The sequence below is a fragment of the Thalassophryne amazonica genome, chromosome 12 (genome assembly GCF_902500255.1).
Source record: "Thalassophryne amazonica chromosome 12, fThaAma1.1, whole genome shotgun sequence".
In the NCBI taxonomy this organism is placed as follows: Eukaryota; Metazoa; Chordata; class Actinopteri; order Batrachoidiformes; family Batrachoididae; genus Thalassophryne; species Thalassophryne amazonica.
Window position 1 is genome coordinate 68621037 of NC_047114.1, and position 20838 is coordinate 68641874.

Here is a 20838-nt window from a genome sequence, read left to right on the forward strand (position 1 = left end):
CCAGTCCAACCGCACACTAGTGGGGGCGGTGTTTAGCTAAACATGGCGGAGTTTGTTTTGCTGACAGACAATGATTTGAATGAGCTAACTGACGGTGCTAATTTTTCTAACACACACACACACACAAAAACATCCACTATGCCATAAGCCGTCTGGAGAATGAAGAGCTGTTAGGATGAAAACCTGGAGAAATTTCTGATTTTTCGCAGGACTGAGGAAGTACACACTTTTTTTTTTTTTTGGAAGTATCATGGACTACATCTGTGTTTCCAAGTTGACTGAAAACAATTTTGTTCTCTTATTTAAAGTTTGTGTTGGACTGCTGATGTCAAAGCACCAGTGACGCACACCAAAATGTAAGTCCCTTTTCTGTCGTTTATAAATTAACCCCTTAACGCCTATTGTCGCATATATGCTACAATATTTGACTCAAATATGCGACATACCAAATTGACCAGTATGCCTGTTGTCGCAAATTTGCAACATACCTTTATTATTATTATAACATTATAACATAAATTATTACCAAAATACCAAAATTACTATTTATTTTTTGTGCAAAAGTATAATTAATAATCTCATCATTATTTACCATCTACTTAAAGGCAAAAAACACACACAAAACATTTTTTTATATACAGCGATATAAATTCAGACGTTAAGGGGTTAATATAATATCAAATGACAAGGATCTATTTTAGCCTTTATATAAACAACAAATGTTTTTTTTGTTTGTTTGTTTTTTTTTTTGTTTTTTTTTTACATTTTTCCAATGGAACAAATACTTAATTCGGTGAAACCTGGAACGTACCATTCAACTCTGCTTCGCCTTGTTGAATGGAACATTCCATCTTTCACCTCATGAAATATCCGTACCATTGAACTCAGAAACATTCATTATTTGTAAATTATTTTGGGAATAATTTGACCCAAAAATTAAAACAGTATGAGCTTAGATATTGCATAGAGTTGACCAAAATGCACACGCATTAATCAATGGACATGCAGAATAAACTGCACTGTGTAATTTTATTTATTTATTTTTTTGGTACATCGTCACATCCTATCACATGATCTCTTTTGGGCCTCATTCAAACAGCCCAGGCAAAAAATGCAGTTGTAATATCCTTTAATTGTTACAACAGTGAAGAATTAGCCTAACTCTATGCCCCATTCAGTCCATTCTAAAACTGAACAGTGATGACATAAAGACGTCTTATTGCATTTAAGTTGTATCACCAATGACAAATCATTTTAAACTAAGAATACAAGAGTGTACATAATGGTAGAAGGTGAGTAAAAAACTCAAAGGGTGATAACTTCAAAGTATTTTCACACCAATGAGGTTCTTTCATTTTACTGTGGGCCAGAAAGAAGAAACCACCCTTGCAATGTAAGCCACCGCAGTCTATTGAAGTGCCGCCATGGTGAATGGAACCTTTCCAATCATCCCACAGGTCCTTGTTTCCATTATCTAAAGAGCCAGGCTGCTATTATCATTCCTCCATAAGACTGTAATGAGAAGCTGGGGTAAAACCAACAAGCGGATAAGGTGGACCTGCGTATAAACCGCGCTAATCTAAACCACTGTGACTGTTTTCTCATAGCAGATTACACAGCACATCGAATGAACACGTGACTGATTCTACACAGTCACACAGTATGTGTAACGAAACCTACCCATCTCATCCAAATACAAGACTCAAAGTATCCCGCGAGATCATATAAACATGATTTTTACAGTCATGGCAATAATCACCCATCTGTGGTCTCTCAATTGCAGTTTACTCTCGAGGAACACAAATTTAACAAGGCAGCATTCCCAGGGGGATAAAAAAACTCTTCGCATTGAACCCACCAATTTTTACTGGATTTACTCTGAACTGTAACTACTTGACATAACTTGAAACAACTTCCCTTTCACCTGTGTTTAAGCTCTTTCTCAGTTTGAGCAACAATGTACTAATTCTACCCTGCTCCTGCACCAAAAATGGTCAATAACCACATTTCATGCCCTAGCTAGTACTGCAACAGAGTGGACTACACATCGATACTCCTGAGTAGACTACTAAAACCCTGATACCAGTATGTGTGAGCCACTGATCTGTATATAGTGCTGGATAGCTCACTGGCCCACACTCTCCATGCAAACCGCTAAAGCAAACTGGTGGCCATCTTACCACTCGCAAGTTATGTGGACCGCACACAGACACAGCTTAGTAGAGCGTCAATAATTTTGAGTAATAACCAACCTGATTCTCTCATTTCCTTCTTTTTGTTCTCCACTTAATGTAACCTTCATCCCTCCTAATCTATGTCTGCTATGATTAACTATTTGATTTATTTCCTTCCTTGCTTTTATAGTGCAACAGATAACTGAAGCAATCCTGCAAATGGTGATAGAAGAAACAAATTCATGACAAATACTCCTTAGACATTAATCTTTTGAAAAAAAAAAAAAACGATTGTCCATTTGAATTTTCAATAGGCAGCCAGGTAGGGGTCAAATAAAGGTCAAAATTAAAAGATGCTCCAAATCATATTGAAAACTATGCCACATTATTTGTCTGAGCATAAAGATTCCAAAAAGGTATAGTTTGGACTGCCTGTGACTGAATGTTATATAGAGTTACGGGGTAAAATCAGCAAAGTGACAAAGGTCAATTTTAGTTTACACAGGGGTCGAAAGTTAAACTTGCTCCCATTTTGGTAAAACGTGGTGCAAATTATTGGTTGAACTGATAGGATTAATAAATGGAACAGTTTTGACTGTGTTGAATGTATGGTCTCCAAAGTAAAGGTCAAGCAATATCAATCAACCTTTCAATCAACATTTATTTATAGAGCGCTTTACAGCACCAACTGGCATCCAAAGTGCTTAACATTAAAAACACAAATTCACAAAAATAAAACACATATACAATCAAATTTTAAAACAGCACATAAAAACAGAACATGTCACCTCCCCACTAGGTGTTAAAAACCGGTTTAAATAAATAAGTCTTTAACTTAGATTTAAAAAGTGCTAGGTCAGGAATAGTATGTAATTCAAGAGGTAGCTCGTTCCACAGTCTGGGGTCAGCTACTGCGAAAGCATGATCACCCCAGCATTTGTATCTTGACCTTGGAACTTCTAATTAAAGCTGGCCAGACGCCCGTAATGTCCAACTGTAAGTGTGCAAAAATAAAAATTTCAGACAAGTAGGGAGGTGCAAGGCCATAAATAGCTTTAAAAACAAACACTAAAATCTTAAAATCAATTCTCAAATGAACTGGAATCCAGTGGAGTGAGTACAGGACAGGCGTAATATGCTCACATCTAAAAGTGTTTGTTAAAAGACGAGCAGCAGCATTCTGCACCAAGTGGAGACGTGCAAGACAAGACTGATTAATGCCAGAATAAAGTGCATTACAATAATCAAGTCTGGAGCTGAAGAAAGCATGACTGGCCATCTCAAGATCACGTCTACTGAGAAAGTGCTTTATTTTAGCCAAAAAAACAAAGCTGTAACAATTTGCTTTGACAACAGAGTTTATCTGTTGTTCGAACCTCAAACAGCTGTCAAATATCACTCCCAAATTATTGACAGCTGGTTTTACATAATTAGCCAGAGCACCAAAATTTGGCATTACCACATTTGGTATGCCACAGCGCTCAGACACCATGATCTCAGTTTTACCATCATTCAGGTAAAGGAAGTTTTGGGACAGCCACTGCTTTATATTGCAAATACAATTAAATAATGATGACAAAGATAGATTTGCAGATCATCCGCATAGCAATGAAAGGACAGGTTATGCTGGGTTATAACTGACCCCAATGGCAGAATGCACAAAGAAAATAGAATAGGCCCAAGAACAGAACCCTGTGGCACTCCACAACACAGAGGAGCAATTGATGAGGACAGGTCCCCAATCATAACAGAAAAGCTCCTTTCAGCCAAATATGAGCTAAACCACTTAAGTGCAGTACGCTGAATGCCAATAAAATGTTCTAACCGGGAAACAAGTACTGTGTTATCCACAATATCAAAGGCTGCTGTGAGGTCCAACAGAACCAGCACATCTGACAATAAAGTGATGTCATTATGAACTTTTAAAAGTGCCGGCTCAGTGCTGTGTCGCGATCTAAACCCAGATTGGAATTTTTCAAAATGTGTTTTTCTTCTAAAAATGACTGTAACTGTATAGACACAACCTTTTCTAAAACCTTAGACAGAAATGGCAGCTGAGACACAGGTCTAAAATTGGATAAAACTGACGAGTCCAGGTGAGGTTTTTAAGAAGGGGTCGAACCACAGCATGTTTGAAAGCAGCTGGAACAGACGACCATTGGATTCTATGACATGTGACATAACTTAACCCATAACATAGCTAAGCATGACCCATGGTGCAAACTATCCCTTTTTAAAAACCCTATTAACTCAACAAATAATTTAGATCACTTTTTACCAAAATTACAGCAACTTTAACTTTTGACACCTGTACAAACTGAACTTGACAATTGTCACCATTCTTACTGTTTTTACCCCATAATGTCATAACATTCAGTCACAGATCATCCAAACTAAACCTTTTTGGAATCGTTGTGATCAGAAAATTAATATGGTATATTTTTCAATATGATTTTAGCATCTTTTAATTTTGGCCCCTCTGTAATTCTTCAATTGATCCCTACCTGGCCACCTATTGAAAATTCAAATGGCCAATCATTTTTCAAAAGAATAATGTCTAAGGTGTATTTGCGCTGAATTTGGTGCTTCTATCATTCTAAATTCTATTCTAAAAATAGGATTAAATTCTAAAAATTATGATTCTTTAATCAGTTTATACAAGTTTTGTGTAATCATCAGCAAGTCTATCTAACTATCTCTATCTGTATGTATGTATGTATGTGTGTATATGTGTATGTGTGTATATATATATATATATATATATATATATATATATATATATATATATATATATATATATATATATATATATATATATATATACACGAGGTCTGTTATTTTTTGCAAAAACTATATGGATTTGAATCACGTGCGCTTGCATCAGCCAAGCTTGAACCTTCATGCGCATGCGTGAGTTTTTTCACGCCTGTCGGTTGCGTCATTCACCTGTGAGCACGCTTTGAGTGAGCAGTGGTCCACCTCCCTCGTCGGATTTTTATTGTGAGGAAAATGTCTGAACGATTTGGAGCTTTGCTGCATCAAATTTTTCCAGAAACTGTGAGAGACAGCCAGGTGGAAACCATTCGGAAGATTCAGACGGCTTTCAGGGACGATTCTATGGGGATCACACAGATTAAGGAGTGTTACAACTGGTTTAAAGATGGCGCACAATGGTGGAGGGCGCGCCGCGCTCCGAGCGGCAATGGACAGGCCGAAACGACCAGATCATTTCCAAACTGAATGCTGTGTTGATCCGGGACGTTGTCTGACTACTACAGAACTGGCAGAAGAGGTGGACATAGCACTTTTTTGCCACATTCCACTGTTACAGGAGTTTTTGTCATGAAAAGATGTGCGGAGGAATTCACGTGTCGGGATGGAGCCGCTCATGGCGCGGGACAAAAAGCAACGCCGTGATGAAGCCTCACAGGACATGTTGTGGCATGTCCAGCTCGTCCACAATTTCTTGGATAGTCACATGACTGAAAAGCCACCGAAAGCCGTCTGAATCGTCCGAATGGTGCAAGAGCTGGGCATGTTACAACATGTCCTGTGAGACCAACATGGAGGTGCTTTTGTCCCGCGCCATTAGCGGCTCCGTGGCGAATTCCTCCGCTCCTCTTTCCATGACAAAAACTCCTGTAACAGTGGAATGTGCCGAAAAAGTGGTATGTCCACCTCTTCTGCCATTTCTGTAGTAGTCAGATGACGTCCTGGATCAACACAGTGTTCAGTTTGGAAATGAGCTGGTTGTTTCAGCCTGTCATTCGCCGCTCGGAGTGTGGTGCGCCCTTCGCCATTGTGCGCCGTCTTTAAACCGGTTGTAACACTCTTTAATCTGTGTGATCCCCATAGAATCGTCCCTGAAAGCCGTCTGAATCTTCCGAATGGTTTCCACCTGGCTGTCTCTCACAGTTTCTGGAAAAATTTGATGCAGCAAAGCTCCAAATCGTTCAGACATTTTCCTCACAATGAAAATCCGACGAGGGGGGTGGATCACTGCTCACTCAAAGCGTGCTCACAGGCGAATGACGCAACCGACAGGCGTGAAAAAACTCACGCATGCGCACGAAGGTTCAAGCTTGGCTGATGCACATGATTCAAATCCATATGGTTTTTGCAAAAAATAAAAAGGTCGGATAGTTTTCTAACAGACCTTGTATATATATATGTGTGTGTGTATATATATATATATATATATATATATATATATATATATATATATATATATATATTGGTAGAAATGACCATTCAGGAGCGGTACCTGCGAGTGGTAATGTGACAGCCGATGTGCTTCAAAAATACTGGCCAGTGAGCTATCCAGTCTTATATACAGATCAGTGGTATGAGCATATGTGATACGCCCTAGGCCACGCTCTGTGACATACAAAAACATGTCATGCAGACTATTTAGCCTGAAGCACACAATGTGGGAGCGCAAGAGAGAAACCACAAAATGGTTTGGGACAACATCCCAAACCACACAGTCGCAATAATTCCCTTAATAATAACTCAATACTCTTGACTTGGCATCGACAAAGACTTACTGCTTTGTGCTCAACTTCTCACATACAGCATGAGTAAGACAAATAACAGTTGGGAGCTGGTCAGGGGAATGTGGATGTGTACAGCTAATATGGATAGTCTGACACGGTAGTAGTGCACTGGAGATTTAACAGCTTTCCTCGATAGGCCACTGTGGCTTTATAAAAACAGCATGATTTAAAATGTTATGATCTTGCTGTGCTGTTTTTCTGCATGTGTGTGTGTGTGTGTGCGTTTGCATGACTGAATGAGTTAAAGTTGGATTTTATTTGTTTGCTCTGCCTGAGCGAATGAATCGTAAAAGTATAGAAAATGGGGTCAACCGTCTTCCACCACCATCAATTCTCTTGGATTGACTTTTTCCCCCCCCCCAGCTTGTTGGTTCTGGTTTGTGTGGCCGAGCTGAAACCTTTTCAGTTTTGTCCCACTTGTCCAGTGATGGGTTTCCGGCTCTCGACTTGCCTGCCACCCAATGAATACCAAGCAGGCATGCACACATGCATACGTGCATATACACACACATGAAATACAAGCTTGGTTCTCTGTTTGCATAGTTGTATTAGGTCAGTGTATAAGCCTGGCAACCAGTCTCGCCTGGCGTCGACTGTGGGTGTGAATATCTGTCTATATCTTTATATATGTTTGTGTTTGCTGTGAAGCCAGTAGGGTAGAGCACTCAACCTCCGCTGCTGGAAAATGAAGCCAAAGCAGAAGTGCCAAATGATGCAGTTCCTTCATTGGCCATGAAGCTGGTTCCAAAAGTGATTCAATGTTAATTTTTCCACCTTTTATGCAAAAATAAAAAAAAAAATCCTAAAAGCCCGGTACAAAAAAAAAAGGTTTTAGTCTCTTGAGTAATTTTCCTCATGCATGACAACTGTATGGGGGATGTTCCAAGGTTGGTGTTTCCAGACTTTTGAACAGCAATTATGACAGCTACCTATTATGATAAGCCTCTGTCATATCTGAGTGACTAAGACCAGACATCAATATATACATTATATGGGAATCTCAGATCAAATCAGTCAATCAATCCATCCATCCATCCATCTTCTACCGCTTAGTCCAATTAAGGGTCGCGGGGGGCTGGAGCCTATCCCAGCAGTCATAGCACGCGAGGCGGGGTACACCCAGGACAGGACGCTAGTCTGTCGCAGGGCCACAAATAGACAAACCAACACAGAAACACCCACACACACACCTACGGACAATTTTAAAGATTCCAATCCACCTAACCCGCATGTCTTTGTATGTGGGAGGAAACCGGAGCACCCGGAGGAAACCCACGCAAACACGGGGAAAACATGCAAACTCCACACAGAAAGGCCACAGGAATGGAACCCACAACCTTCTCGCTGTGAGGCAACAGTGCTAACCACTAAGCCACCGTGCTGCCCCCAGTCAATCAATCAAACAACTTTATTAATCTCACAAGGGGTAATTAAATTTGAGGAGCCTGTAAAAAAAACACAATAATATAACAACATATAAGAACAGTAAAACTAATAAAAACAGACTTAAGGAGTTAAAATGAGTCACCAGAATAAGTAAGTAAATAAATAAATAAATAAAAACACGCCAGACCTACAGAGCATTTAAAAGCCAAATCGCCGAAGGGATAAACTACTTTAAAAAGCGGTTGGTTCTACAAACTGGTGAAGCACACTGGCTCCTGAAGGAAGCAGAGAAAACTCCCCTGAAAGAACATGACCTGATAATGACAAGATACTTTCAGCCTTCTGGAGGTTCTGTTGATTACAGAAACAGTTTAAATCTCTTTGTTTCACTCTGACAATCTTTGAAAAGATTTTAACAATATTGTTCAATATTGGTGAAAGGAACTCACTTGTTGGGTGACAATGTGTCTTGTGGACAAATTGAGAGTCCTACTGTTTTGGAACCCTTCTTTCTTGGTGACTGGTTTGGCATCACAATGGACACTAACTCACTGGCTTATTAACACAGCCTATGGTATTCTAATCACCACCTCATTATATAGTGTATTTAATTATACTGCCATTGTAAATAATGACTCATGCAGGTTTGGTTAGTTGCAATATTTTTTTGTTTGTTTGTTTGTTTGTTTGTTTTTGCAAGTTCTGTCAAATACCTGTTGCTCCTTTTCTTTTGCCTTGTTATAACTGCCGTAGCAGATGGCTCCCTCACTGAGACTGATCTGCATGAGGCTTTTTCCTGTAATCATAAGATTTCCCTGCCACTGCCAATATCTTCAATCATGTAGATTGTAAGATGAACATGTTAGACTGACGCTCTAAAAACAGATTGTTAAACCATAGAACAACAGTCAGTTTGGTATAGGTTGTTTTCAACAGATATATTGATCAGACCAGTCCATTGGTCTTCTCCATTACCAATCTGTTGGTACAGAGGACGGTGGGTTGATTTGTTTGGTTTTTCCTGATTTTGTCTTTGACTTTGAGTAGGCCAAATTTGTAGGCCAGAGATGTTTTTGAATCTTAAAATTTCTAAAATGCATACATTGAGTTCAGTGTTAACAACTTGGAATGGTTGTTTTGAACACAATGAATGAAGAAGATTGGTTAATTTCAACCAATATATTGGTTGATTTCTTCCATTTGTTTTGAGGGTGTACTTGTAATGAATACGTCTTGTCATGAGGTAACATAGGGGGCAGAGTATGCCAACAAAGCTAGCTAGCTACTATGGCCACAAGCCAATAACAACTTAAAAATGTCATTGATGGTGTACTGTCTTACAGCTGAGTGAAAATGGTATTGGTCTGAACTTTAGTAGTGTATATTTTCTGAACTCAGGGTACTTAATATGACATTCACCACTATGTTATATAAATATATATTTTTTGTTTATTTGTTTTGTTTTATTCAGAGTAAAAATTAACCTTATTTATCAAGCTGGAAAACCTGTGGAACCACTAACGTCTTCATTTATGTGATGCCTTATAATTCACTTTAAGGGCACAACTAGACACCTAAACAATTAATAATGGAAAAAAATGTTTCATGAGATAAACATATGTATGTGATGCATTAATATGTGCAACAAAGCATTGTGCATTTTAATTTCCCAAACACTACTAAAGGTACAAAAGCAAACAAACACCAAAGAGTGTATTTGTAGGACCAGGTCCAGTGCTATTATCAACATTTAAGGTATTGCTCTAGTGTTCCCTGGTTCTGTTTTCAGTGTATTTCATTTCACTAGAGACACTGTCCAAATAAGAATCTTAAGGTGCTGAAATGTGTGGGACACGAACCATAAAATCCCATTTCTGTAACCATTCCCAGAACTCCAGAAAGTTGAATTCAACCACATAGCCATTTTCAGCCACACACTCAATAAAAGCGATCACTAAAGGTAGTGAAAGCATGATGGCCAGATCACTTCAGCTCATGCTCAAGGGGAAAGTCATTAATAACTGCTCATAGAGTCATTCAAAAGCAATAAATATACATGCACTCTGTAGAAAGCCCTGCCTGTAATTTAGAGGAGAGTTGGAAATGCAGTGAGGCATGCTTAGCTGACATCTTAGTGATCCATGTGATTGTCTAGATAAATCTCTGCTCCTTGGTGCTGACTCACAGTGTCGTGCATCCGCATTTAACTTTATGGGGAAAAGCTCACCATTGTTTAAAATATGGAAAAAAAATGGATCACATTTTATTTACTGATGTGCAAATTCGCTGGCACAGTTCCATATGCATCACATCTACGAGGTCAGTTAGAAAAGTATCCGACCTTATTATTTTTTTCAAAAAACATATGGATTTGAATCACGTGTGATTGCGTCAGCCAAGGTTGAACCCTCGTGCGCATGCGTGAGTTTTTTCATGCCTGTCGGTTGCGTCATTCGCCTGTGAGCAGGCTTTGAGTGAGGTGCTGCATCAATTTTTTTCCAGAAACTGTAAGAGACCTCCAGGTGGACACCGTTCAAAAAATTAATATGGCTTTCAGGGACGATTTTATGGGGATTAAACAGATTAAGGAGTGTTACTGCCCCTTTAAGGACAGCCCACAAATGCTGAGAGCGCAGCGCCCTCCCAGCCCCGATGGACAGGCTGACACCCCGCACAAACAACCAGATCATTTCCAACGTGAAAGCTTTGTTGATCCGGGACCTTGTCTGACTTTCACAAAAAGGCAGACACGGCACAAAACCACCTCTGTGTTGGTCTCTCAGGATGGCTTTCAGATGGATTCCGGTTGCTTTTCTGTCGTGTGAATATCCGAGAAATTGAGCTTGAGCTGGACAAGCCCCAACATGTCCTGTGAGGCTTCATCACGGCGTTTCTTTTCGCCATGTAGCTCCGCCGCGAAGCGCGGAATTCCTCCGCCTTTGTTCCTCTTTCCATGACAAAAACTCCTGTAACAGAGAAATGTGCCATTCATTTCTAAACTGGACGCTGTCTTGATCCGGTATGTCCTCTGACTAGCACAGGAATTGTGAAAAGACGTGGACATCAGCACTTTTTCGGCACATTAAGACAGACGTGCGGAGGAGTTCGGCACGTTGTGGTGCAGCCGCTCGGCGCAAAGAAACGCCATGATGAAGCCTCACAGGACATGTTGGGGCTTGTCCAGCTCAAGCTCAATTTCTCGGATATTCACACGACAGAAAAGCAACCGGAATCCGTCTGAAAGCCACCTGAAAGCCGTCCTGAGAGACCAACACCGAGGTGGTTTTGTGCCACGTCAAGAGCGGCACGGTGGCGCGTCCCTTGGCTTCTTTTTCCATGAAAAAAAAAACTCCTGTAACGGTAGAATGTGCCGGAAAAAGTGCTGATGTCCACATCTTCTGCCTTTTTGTGAAAGTCAGACCAGGTCCCAGATCAACAAAGCTTTCACGTTGGAAATGATCTAGTTGTTTCTGTGGGGTGTCAGCCTGTACATCGGCGCTGGGAGGGCGCTGCGCTCTCAGCAGTTGTGGGCCGTCCTTAAAGGGGCAGTAACACTCCATAATCTGTTTAATCCCCATAAAATCGTCCCTGAAAGCCATATTAATTTTTCGAACGGTGTCCACCTGGAGGTCTCTTACAGTTTCTGGAAAAAAATTGATGCAGCAAAGATCCAAATCGTTCAGACATTTATTCGCAATAAAAAATAGACGAGACGGGTGGACCACACCGCACTCAAAGCCTGCTCACAGGCGAATAATGCAACCAACAGGCATGAAAAAACTCACGCATGCGCACGAGGGTTCAAGCTTGTCTGACGCAATCACACGTGATTCAAATCCATATGGTTTTTGAAAAAAAATAATAAGGTCGGATACTTTTCTAACAGACCTCGTAATAGAAGAAAATACTGCAAAATTAAATGCAAATGTAAACTCCAGATGTCTTTTTTTTTTGTTTGTTTGTTTGTTTATTTGGTACATTCTCAACATATTGCATGTTGTATGTGCAAGGGATGAAATTCAAGTTAAACTGCAAGATCTACAATGTAAATTTAATAACTGTGTATCGAGTAGTCAGCCAAATCATGTGGAACACAGCATAAAATATGACATATAATGTCTATTGTCAAAGCCTTGATCTGTCACTTCAATCAGCATGCATTTATTTTGTATGCATGACTCAGTAAATGCTAACAATCAAGCAGCAGGACACCAACCACCCTCCTTTAAAAGAATGTTTTGATTACAGGTTTATGGTTGTGATGATAAATTAAAATTCCTCAAAAATAAATAAATAAATGAATAAATAATGACTCACTGTAGCATTGTTGTGTTTCAGACTTGCATTTGTTTGAAAAATAAATAAAATATTAATAGAATTGCAATGATTTCCCATTTAACTCTTTTTTCATTAAGAAATCACAGTTCTGTGGGAGACATCATTTTTCATCTGATCTTTCAGCAAATGAAAGAAGCAAGTCTGAAGCTAGCAACAATAAGATAGCTAGTCAATGTCGCCACAACCTGACATTTAAGCCTTATTTTTTTGTTTGTTTGTTTGTTTGTTTGTTTTAGCTGAACGCAGCTAACATTTTTTTTTTTAAGTCAACAATATTAACTGACTTGAAAGCAATAAACATTGCATCTCAACTTTAAAACATGTTCATTGTTGGTTGTGTCAGTGACTGAAATAAATTATCACCAGTAGCTTGCCCTTGTCAGTCACCCATTAGCCTGCTATCATTAGCTTAAGCGCCAACATTAGCTTATTCCAGTTAGTTCACCATTAGACTCCCATTATGTCAGAATCATCCTTTCATAGTGAAGCTCCTGAGTGCACATGCCACTAGTGTGACATTAAAATGTTATTGCAAAGCATATTCAGGAAAAGCCACCATGCATAGAAAATAGAAGGGGAAACACTGGCTATAATAATCTCTCTATATATATATAAAAAAGTCTTATTCTAAGCCGCTCTAAACAAGACAAAAAAAAGGATCTTAGCCTATTTAATTTAATTCTTTTGAGTATTTTATGTTTAAATTTGTTGTAAACAGTCGTAAATAAATGGACAAATACTTTGGTTCAAAACATTTAATGTCCGTTTTATCCAACAAGATGTATGTTTCATCAGCTGGAATATCTCTTTTATTTGCACATAAGTTATGCAAAAGTTACTCCAAGTTGGATTTATTTCAGTTTTTCTTCGCTGTGTCAGATTTTCAGGGGTCAAAAGCTTAGATAAACAAAGAAGTGTTTCTTTATACAGAATAGAAATTTCCAGAAGATTCAAAAAATTGATGGAACTACAATGTACTTGTAAAAGCTTCTGAATGACTAACTGCATGTTCTTTTAAAAACTTTGCTTATGTTTACTGGATACTGGATCTGAATACATCTAATGACATTTTCACTAATTCAGTGTCAAGAAGATGGTTTACTGTCAGATTTTTAGCTTGTCCCACAGGTTTCCATTGTATAGCTGTTTAGACCTTGGCAGTGCCAGCATTCTAACTCAATACTGGACCGATTATCATCATTTATGTCATGAGTTAAAATAACCCAAAAACTGTCTGGAAGTCATTTATAAAAGTCCTTGCTGTCAGCGTATTAATATGCACAACATAATACCTATGGTAGGACTCATAATACACAAGTATACCCAGGTCCCATTTCAGTTATGATCTTTCCCATTTTCAGAATAGGCAATGAGGAATTTGTATGATTTCCATAAGGTCAGAAGTTGAACAATTATTTTAGTTGCTTTGCCATAAAAAAAATAAATAAATAAAATTTTGAAGGCCTGTAAAAGTCAGCCTTCACTGTTTTGGATAACATGGTTTTTTCTGACAATAAACATTTTTCTCTTCAGAGTTTAAACACAGTAAAATAATAGTGTGCAGGGAATTTGGTTACACTGGTGGAAAAAATAACTAAAACCCACAAGCAGTCTGCAAAAATCTTTTCCAATCAAAATCAGTTTGGAGGGCGTTTTTATGCTCTGTGTGGCTGGTGCATACTCACTGTAGCAGTGATTAGTGGGCCATGGAGCTGTGCATAGAGCAGGGCCTCACTGACGTGCCCCCTGACCCCCAACAAGGCTAATTCCAGGCTGTGTTGCCCAGCCATTGCGTAGGTAAGTTGCTCCAACAAGGTGATGTACTTCTTCCAAGGCTGATCCAGATCTGTAACACTGGCCAAACAACCTCGCATCACATTGAGGCAATAACCCACACATGGCTTGATCAGCGTCAAGCCTCTGCAGTGGGGACAGTACACCATCTTCACCAGGCCCTTCACACACTCTTTGGTGAAGCTAACATTTTGGGTAATGTTCAGCAACTCCAGACCTTCCTCCAAGGCAATGGCCAGTTGTCGACCAGCACCCAATGCTCCAGCCAGCTCCTGGGCCATGATGGCGGGATGGGTCCCAAAGGGGTTGACATCCTGTCTTATCATACGGAGGCAGTCCCCCAGCTCACTGCCCTCTGCTACATTTCCTTCAATACCTGGATTGATGAGCCGTGTGTAGACAAGTGGGAAAAGGTTGTTGAAATAATGGTGAACTGATGCCTCCACAGAGATGTTGGCTCCACGGAGGTAGAGCGAGAGAGAGGAGAAGAGTTGATTCACATGGGGGAGAGCATGACGAGATAGGGATGAGTAGGTTCCTTCCAAGAGGGAGCTCAGGTGGCCCTGAGAGAAGGACAGAAGGTACTGGAACATATCTGCAAGAAAATCAAAAGAGGACAATTGTTGATTTTCGTCATTTAATATGGAAAAAAAGTCAAAATCCACCAGCGGGATCTGATCCACCATATGTTTCAAGAGGGCAGTCACCAAAAAGGGAGACAAGCGGTCTACAAGGTGTATGGTATAGCACAAATGAGTTCTCCATTTCTGTTGTAATTCAGTCATTCCATCCGCTACATGACACAGCTGTCTTTTGTTCTAGTTGGCAAACAACCAGAAAAAAAAATCTGTCCATCCTCACTTGTGAGGGGAAACACTAACCATAACCATGACCATAACTATAACCCAAATATAGCTGAATGTTTCCTGATGATGCAGAAGTGAAGCAAATAGTTCTGAGTGCTGTCTGAGAGAAAGTACACTGCTGTCAAAAAATGCATTTACCTGTGCACCACTAAATGAAGTGAAAGGTCTACTGAACTCGTCACACAGTGAAGCAAAGGGGCATTGATCAAGCGTAAATATGTGATGAATTGGGAGTGTTGATGGTGCAGGAAAGTAACCAGTTATCTGCCACAGCTATTATCAGTTAAATATGGGCATCCCCTTGGCCTTCTCGAATTGCTGGAGCCCTCAACACTAGTGCACCTGCACAATGGATCATGTAAACAAAAACACGCCACATGGCCAAAATGTCTTTGGCGATGTTCCCTATGCAAGTGATGTAACTATGTAACTGTTTGTTTCACAGAAAGTCATTCCTACCCAAGGATACTTCAGAGAGATCTAGTACCACAACATGCCATCATTGCCTTAGGTCACGGGTTAGCATCCAGTCTTACAACCATATGCTGATAGGAAGCAACAGGAGCCAAAAAAACTTCAAACTTCATTTTCCTGCCAAGATACTAGCAGAGGTAAGGAATCTTGGCTTCAGTGAGTAAATGTCCTAACATGTATTGTGCACCTAAAATGAGTGATTTCACTGATTTATCTCTTTGATTTACATGAAAAATTGAAGTAATTCGAATCAGCTAGTCTAGAGGGTGGATGGAACAAATATGTGGTTGGACTTTTACCATCTGAAGGCAGGAGCAGTCAACTTTGGGTACTCGTGAAACACCTCTGTTTGACAACTTCTGTTAACTTCTGACTGTTGATCTCCAAAATTCGAGGACCCTGATTCATGGCAACTTAACGCCACTGCTGACGACTGAAGTTACATTTACTGCAGCAGGGTCTCGACTCTCAAAACCTTGACATGTACACACAATACGTCTGTATTTTGTTTATGTGACAGTCCAAATAAATGTTGGGATGTCGCTGATGTTCTCCTAGTGCCTCACGTGCATCTTCTCACAGTAGTCTACATATCGGCAGATCAAACAAAGATGTTGGGGGTGGGGGGGTGGTTTCTCCTCTTCTCTCCTTCTTTGATCGCCACCATTTACAACTATCTCATCTTTGTGAACTGTGTACCGACAGCACACCAGCTAGGCTGAGGCTGTGTTGCTGTGGGAGGTCCTCACCCATCTCTCTCTCATTTATGAGGCACAGACAGCAGCTTTACTTGAGGATGACCAGCAGTCCAACAAAGGAAACCAGAGCACCCGGAAGAAACCCATGCAGACATGGGGAGAACATGCAAACTCCACACAGAATGGGCGGGAAGCAACCCCATGGCCTTCTTGCTGTGAGACATCAGTGCTAACCACTAAGCCACCGTGCCAAATTTGTCACCACAGTGAAGCCAGTATAGACCCATTTTGGGATTTCAGACAAGTTCTATGCCAGATGCCTTTCCTTACACTATTCTAGTAGTTTTACCTGGAGAAATGCACACAGGCCCTGGTCTTCCTAAGAGGTATCCCATCCAAGTACAAATCAGGACCTACCTTGTTTAGCTCCTGCAATCTGAAGAGATTAGGTTAACAACAAAGCAGAGTGGCTGTGAAAATAAGTCCCTTTGGCTTTTCCCTTTTTTCACCCAGGGTCACCACATCCATCCATCTCGGATCTGCATATTGAGTTAGCAGAGGTTTTATGCTGGATGCTCTTTCTAGCACAACTCCACATTACATGGAGAATGGGCTGGGGTGGTTTTGACCTCAGAACCTTCCACTCTGGAAACAAGCACACTAACTGCTTGGCCGCCACCCTGCCTGCTGCTGTCATGCCGTTATGGACCAAAATATGTCAGGAATAATTCAAACAGAGGCTCATTAAACCCATTTCTTAGATGCATTTGGTGAGTTTATCTCTAATTTGGCAACCCGTGCAGATAACATTCTGATTGTTGGTGACTTCAACATTCATGCAAAAAAAAAAAAAAAGCCTTCTGACCCCCTCTGCAAATCATTCACATTATGGGTTTATTAAGATTCCAGCGATGCATGCAGGGTTTGATGCACATTTGTGGAAATACCCTGGATTCGGTCCTCGTTCACAGTACCGCTGTCACAAATATTGACATCATACCTCTTATGTCATTGGTCTCAGATCACTCACTTATTAAGTTTACGGTCTCCTTGCCATGTTAACTGGAACAAGGGCCTTATTTATCATTGTGGTGACACATCAACTCCTCAACTACATCTGAATTTAGAGCCAGACTGCCTGATTTCTTAGCGTCACTTGGAAAATGACCATTCGGTCGTCTTGTGAAACTCAGTGCTCACAACTACACTTGACATAATTGTTCCACCTATATTAAAATCGCGTCCCCCCAAAACACACTCACTTTGGTTCAATGATTACTTATACAACAAAAACATGAATGCAACACCTTTGTTTTTGCTCCCATTTTCCATTAAGTGAACTCAAACATCTAAAACATTTTCAGTTGAAATTGAAAATTGAGCCTGTGAATACTTTCCGGATGTGCTGTACATTTGGAGCTCTGCTGATGATCATCGAGATGGTACATAGACTGATGACACATGTTTGTGAAATCCAAAAACGATCAATTAAAAAATATCTTGATCATGTGTGATACCAATCTATGTGATCAGAACAGTCCTATTTGAAAGTGTCTCACTCTGTTCCTTTCTTTTCCTCTTCTTTCAGTCCAATTGCATCTTAGTGCAGTGCTCAATTCAAAATCGTTCACTGTTTTGATGAGCTTTGTCGCCCCATGAGAGTCAAATAACACCACGTTAAACAAGTTTAAAATGATCGTGCATTATGGGCTTAACAGAAAAATTACTTTACTTGCAGATTCCTGTGCAGTTGCTAAAATCAACCAGCTCATCCTTGCATCACACCATCTCCTTCAATGCCCCGCCACTTTGTCTGTCACATTCCCCTTCTTCTCGGCAACTCGCTATACATTTATACAGTGGTGGGCACAGTTCAGCTGATCTGCTAATTATCGAAGCTAATGTTTTTGTTAGCGGATTAGCTTTTCAGATAACTTTAAAAACGATCAGTGGACCAATTATTTTCTGATAAATTTAGCTCTGATAACTTTCAGTCCGCTAACATTTGTTTGCTGGTAAAGTGAGCAAAGTTGAACTGTCAAAAATGCTTGTAAACCCTAAAATCAAACATTTTAGTCCCTGTCATGTGTTTGTGGTAGACTGTCACTTGCTGATGACATCATCATTAAGTGCAAGACGTGATTGGGTGGTCAATGCAGGGAGCATTGTGGGTAGTGTAGTTCAGGTTCACTTTGGAGGTTACAGTGTTGCTGTCTGCTCGACACAGAAACAAAATGGACTAATTTTAACATTATTTTCTTTCTTTGTGGCTGATGGAATAATTTAATCACCAAGCATCGGTGGGAGAGATGAGATCTCACGGCGCAGCTGTGTTACAGAGGGACTTTTCTTCACCGTTTAGACACCGTTTTAGATAATCAGGACGCTTTCTGTGGTTCTTCAGAATTTAATGAATCCCACTGAAACTAACAGGTAAGAATTTATATTTACTATGTCTTTTACTCTGCCAATCAGTGCATTAATGGACGTATTTCGGTTGTTTAAGCCCGAAGGTTCAAAGCATGTGAAAAAAGCAGCAGCTTTTAGTTCATAAATGACAGTGTGTATATAATACCGAGATAAACTGTGACTTCTAATACTGTGTTTTACTGGTTTTGAAAGATGATGACAGTGTTTGGGGTTTTATTTTGTATTCATTTATTTTTCATGCATTTTTTTGTGTTTGTGATTCTGCCTGGGAATGACTTGATCTTTAAATTTACCCAGCAGCCCCTGCAGTGCTTAAAGTGAAACTGGTTTATCATAAGATGACAGTTTAATCTGATGTGACCACGTCCAAATCGATACTAAAAGTTATCGGTTATCTGTAACCTTTTTTCGGTTTAGCGTTATAAAGGATAACTTTTCAGTTAGCGGATTAATGGTTATCAAAGCTAACGTTTTGATTAGCTGTACCCACCACTGCATTTACATCTGTGTGCGTCTGTATGACACAGACGCATTTCTCTCCTCTGGGATGTGATGTCAGGCTAAAAGCGTGCCAGGACATGAAGGAGCAAGAGCAACTGCACAGAAATTGAGACAGGAGAAGTGTGCCAATACTCCACCCCCACTGCTGTCACACACACATACACACACTAAATGGATATACATTAGTCTGCAGTGCGGGACAAAGCGTAGGCTGCTGGAAGTCAGCTAAGTCAACACTGTTAAACTTGGCTTATTATCTACTTGCTGTTTAGGATTTCTGTCCTTTATGATGTGTTTTTCATCGCAAAACTCTATAGTTATTGCTGCCAAATATATCAGGTAGATGAATGTGTGTGCAGCCCCTCCCAGCTGACAGACAGAAGGATAACAACAGTCATGTCCTTTTCAACAGCTGCACTAATATGACTACTGTCTGTGACACATGGGTGTGATGTTGCCAGATTTTGTGAGAGAGAAGCAGAAGGAAAACAAGACCAAAGACGTTGCCTACTCGGGCCCTAAATAAGCAACCATGTAAAATCACATTATGTGACAAAGTTATTCCATCATGGCATCAGTTTTATTTGGTATTCAGTCCTCAACTGGCCAACCAAAACAACAGTACGTATGATTGATAAAATGTTAAAATATCTAATTTCTTTGAATCCTTAACCTTTATGCTCACGGTCACCACAGCGAAGCTGATATGGATCTGCATGTTGATTTGACACATTTTATGCTGGATGCCGAACTCATACATTACATGGGGAGTCTTGTGCCACCGTGCTGCCTACTGATAAAATGATGGATTGCAGAAATATCAGTTCATAAATAGCTCTTTTCTTTCAAACAATGTTACTGCTGATCTCAACTGACCTACTGGTTCAGTCTTAGTGTTGATGTTTTGCTGCATCCACCGCTTGATGAACGGAAACCACCCAGGCAGATATCTGATGCATTCCTACCTCTCAAAACTAATGAGATACTTCTTATTCTCAATAGGATGAAGGAATAATAGATAAACCATAATTCTCTTGGACAGCTAGATCACAGGAGGACCACTGAAAGTGGTAATGTACTTGACAGTCTCATGGAATTGCCAGTCTCTCTGCTGCAGCCAGGTGGAAAATGGACATTCCCTTGGTGTTCTCCAAACACAATGAAGCACTTGCATGATGGAACATGCCCAGAGAAATGTCGCAAGGTCAAAATGTCGAAGCAATGCAACAAATACTTCTCATCTGAGTCACCCTAAGTTACTGTTCATTTGGCACAAATTTCTTCCAGCATTATCCATTAATTCTCCAAGGAGACAGCTTGCTAAAGACATCTAGTCATCATCTTAAGTCACTTAGAGTCCCACGTCCACAACCATACAGTCAGACAGGAAGCACCAGGACTCAAAAGACGTGGACCTTTGTTCTGCAAAGATACTGCCATTGCCAAACACCTGTGTCCCATGATCTCATCACTCCATAATTTCTTCCCAAGTGTCTCTTGATGACAAAAGATGAGAGCCCAGAGACATGAACGTAACCACTGAGAACTGGCCCACTAAAAATAAATAAATCAAAATAATTAAAATCAGTGAATGAAAACCACAAAACATATAATTTGGTGA

General features: G+C 40.1%; 1 protein-coding gene across 1 annotated transcript in view; it reads right to left on the minus strand.

Moving 5' to 3' along the window:
* Positions 1 to 20838, minus strand: part of LOC117521489 (glypican-5-like) — a 361302-nt gene that overhangs the window by 243674 nt on the left and 96790 nt on the right. The window contains 1 exon segment of the mRNA XM_034182796.1: positions 14140 to 14843. Coding sequence (XP_034038687.1) covers positions 14140 to 14843 — 704 coding nt within the window.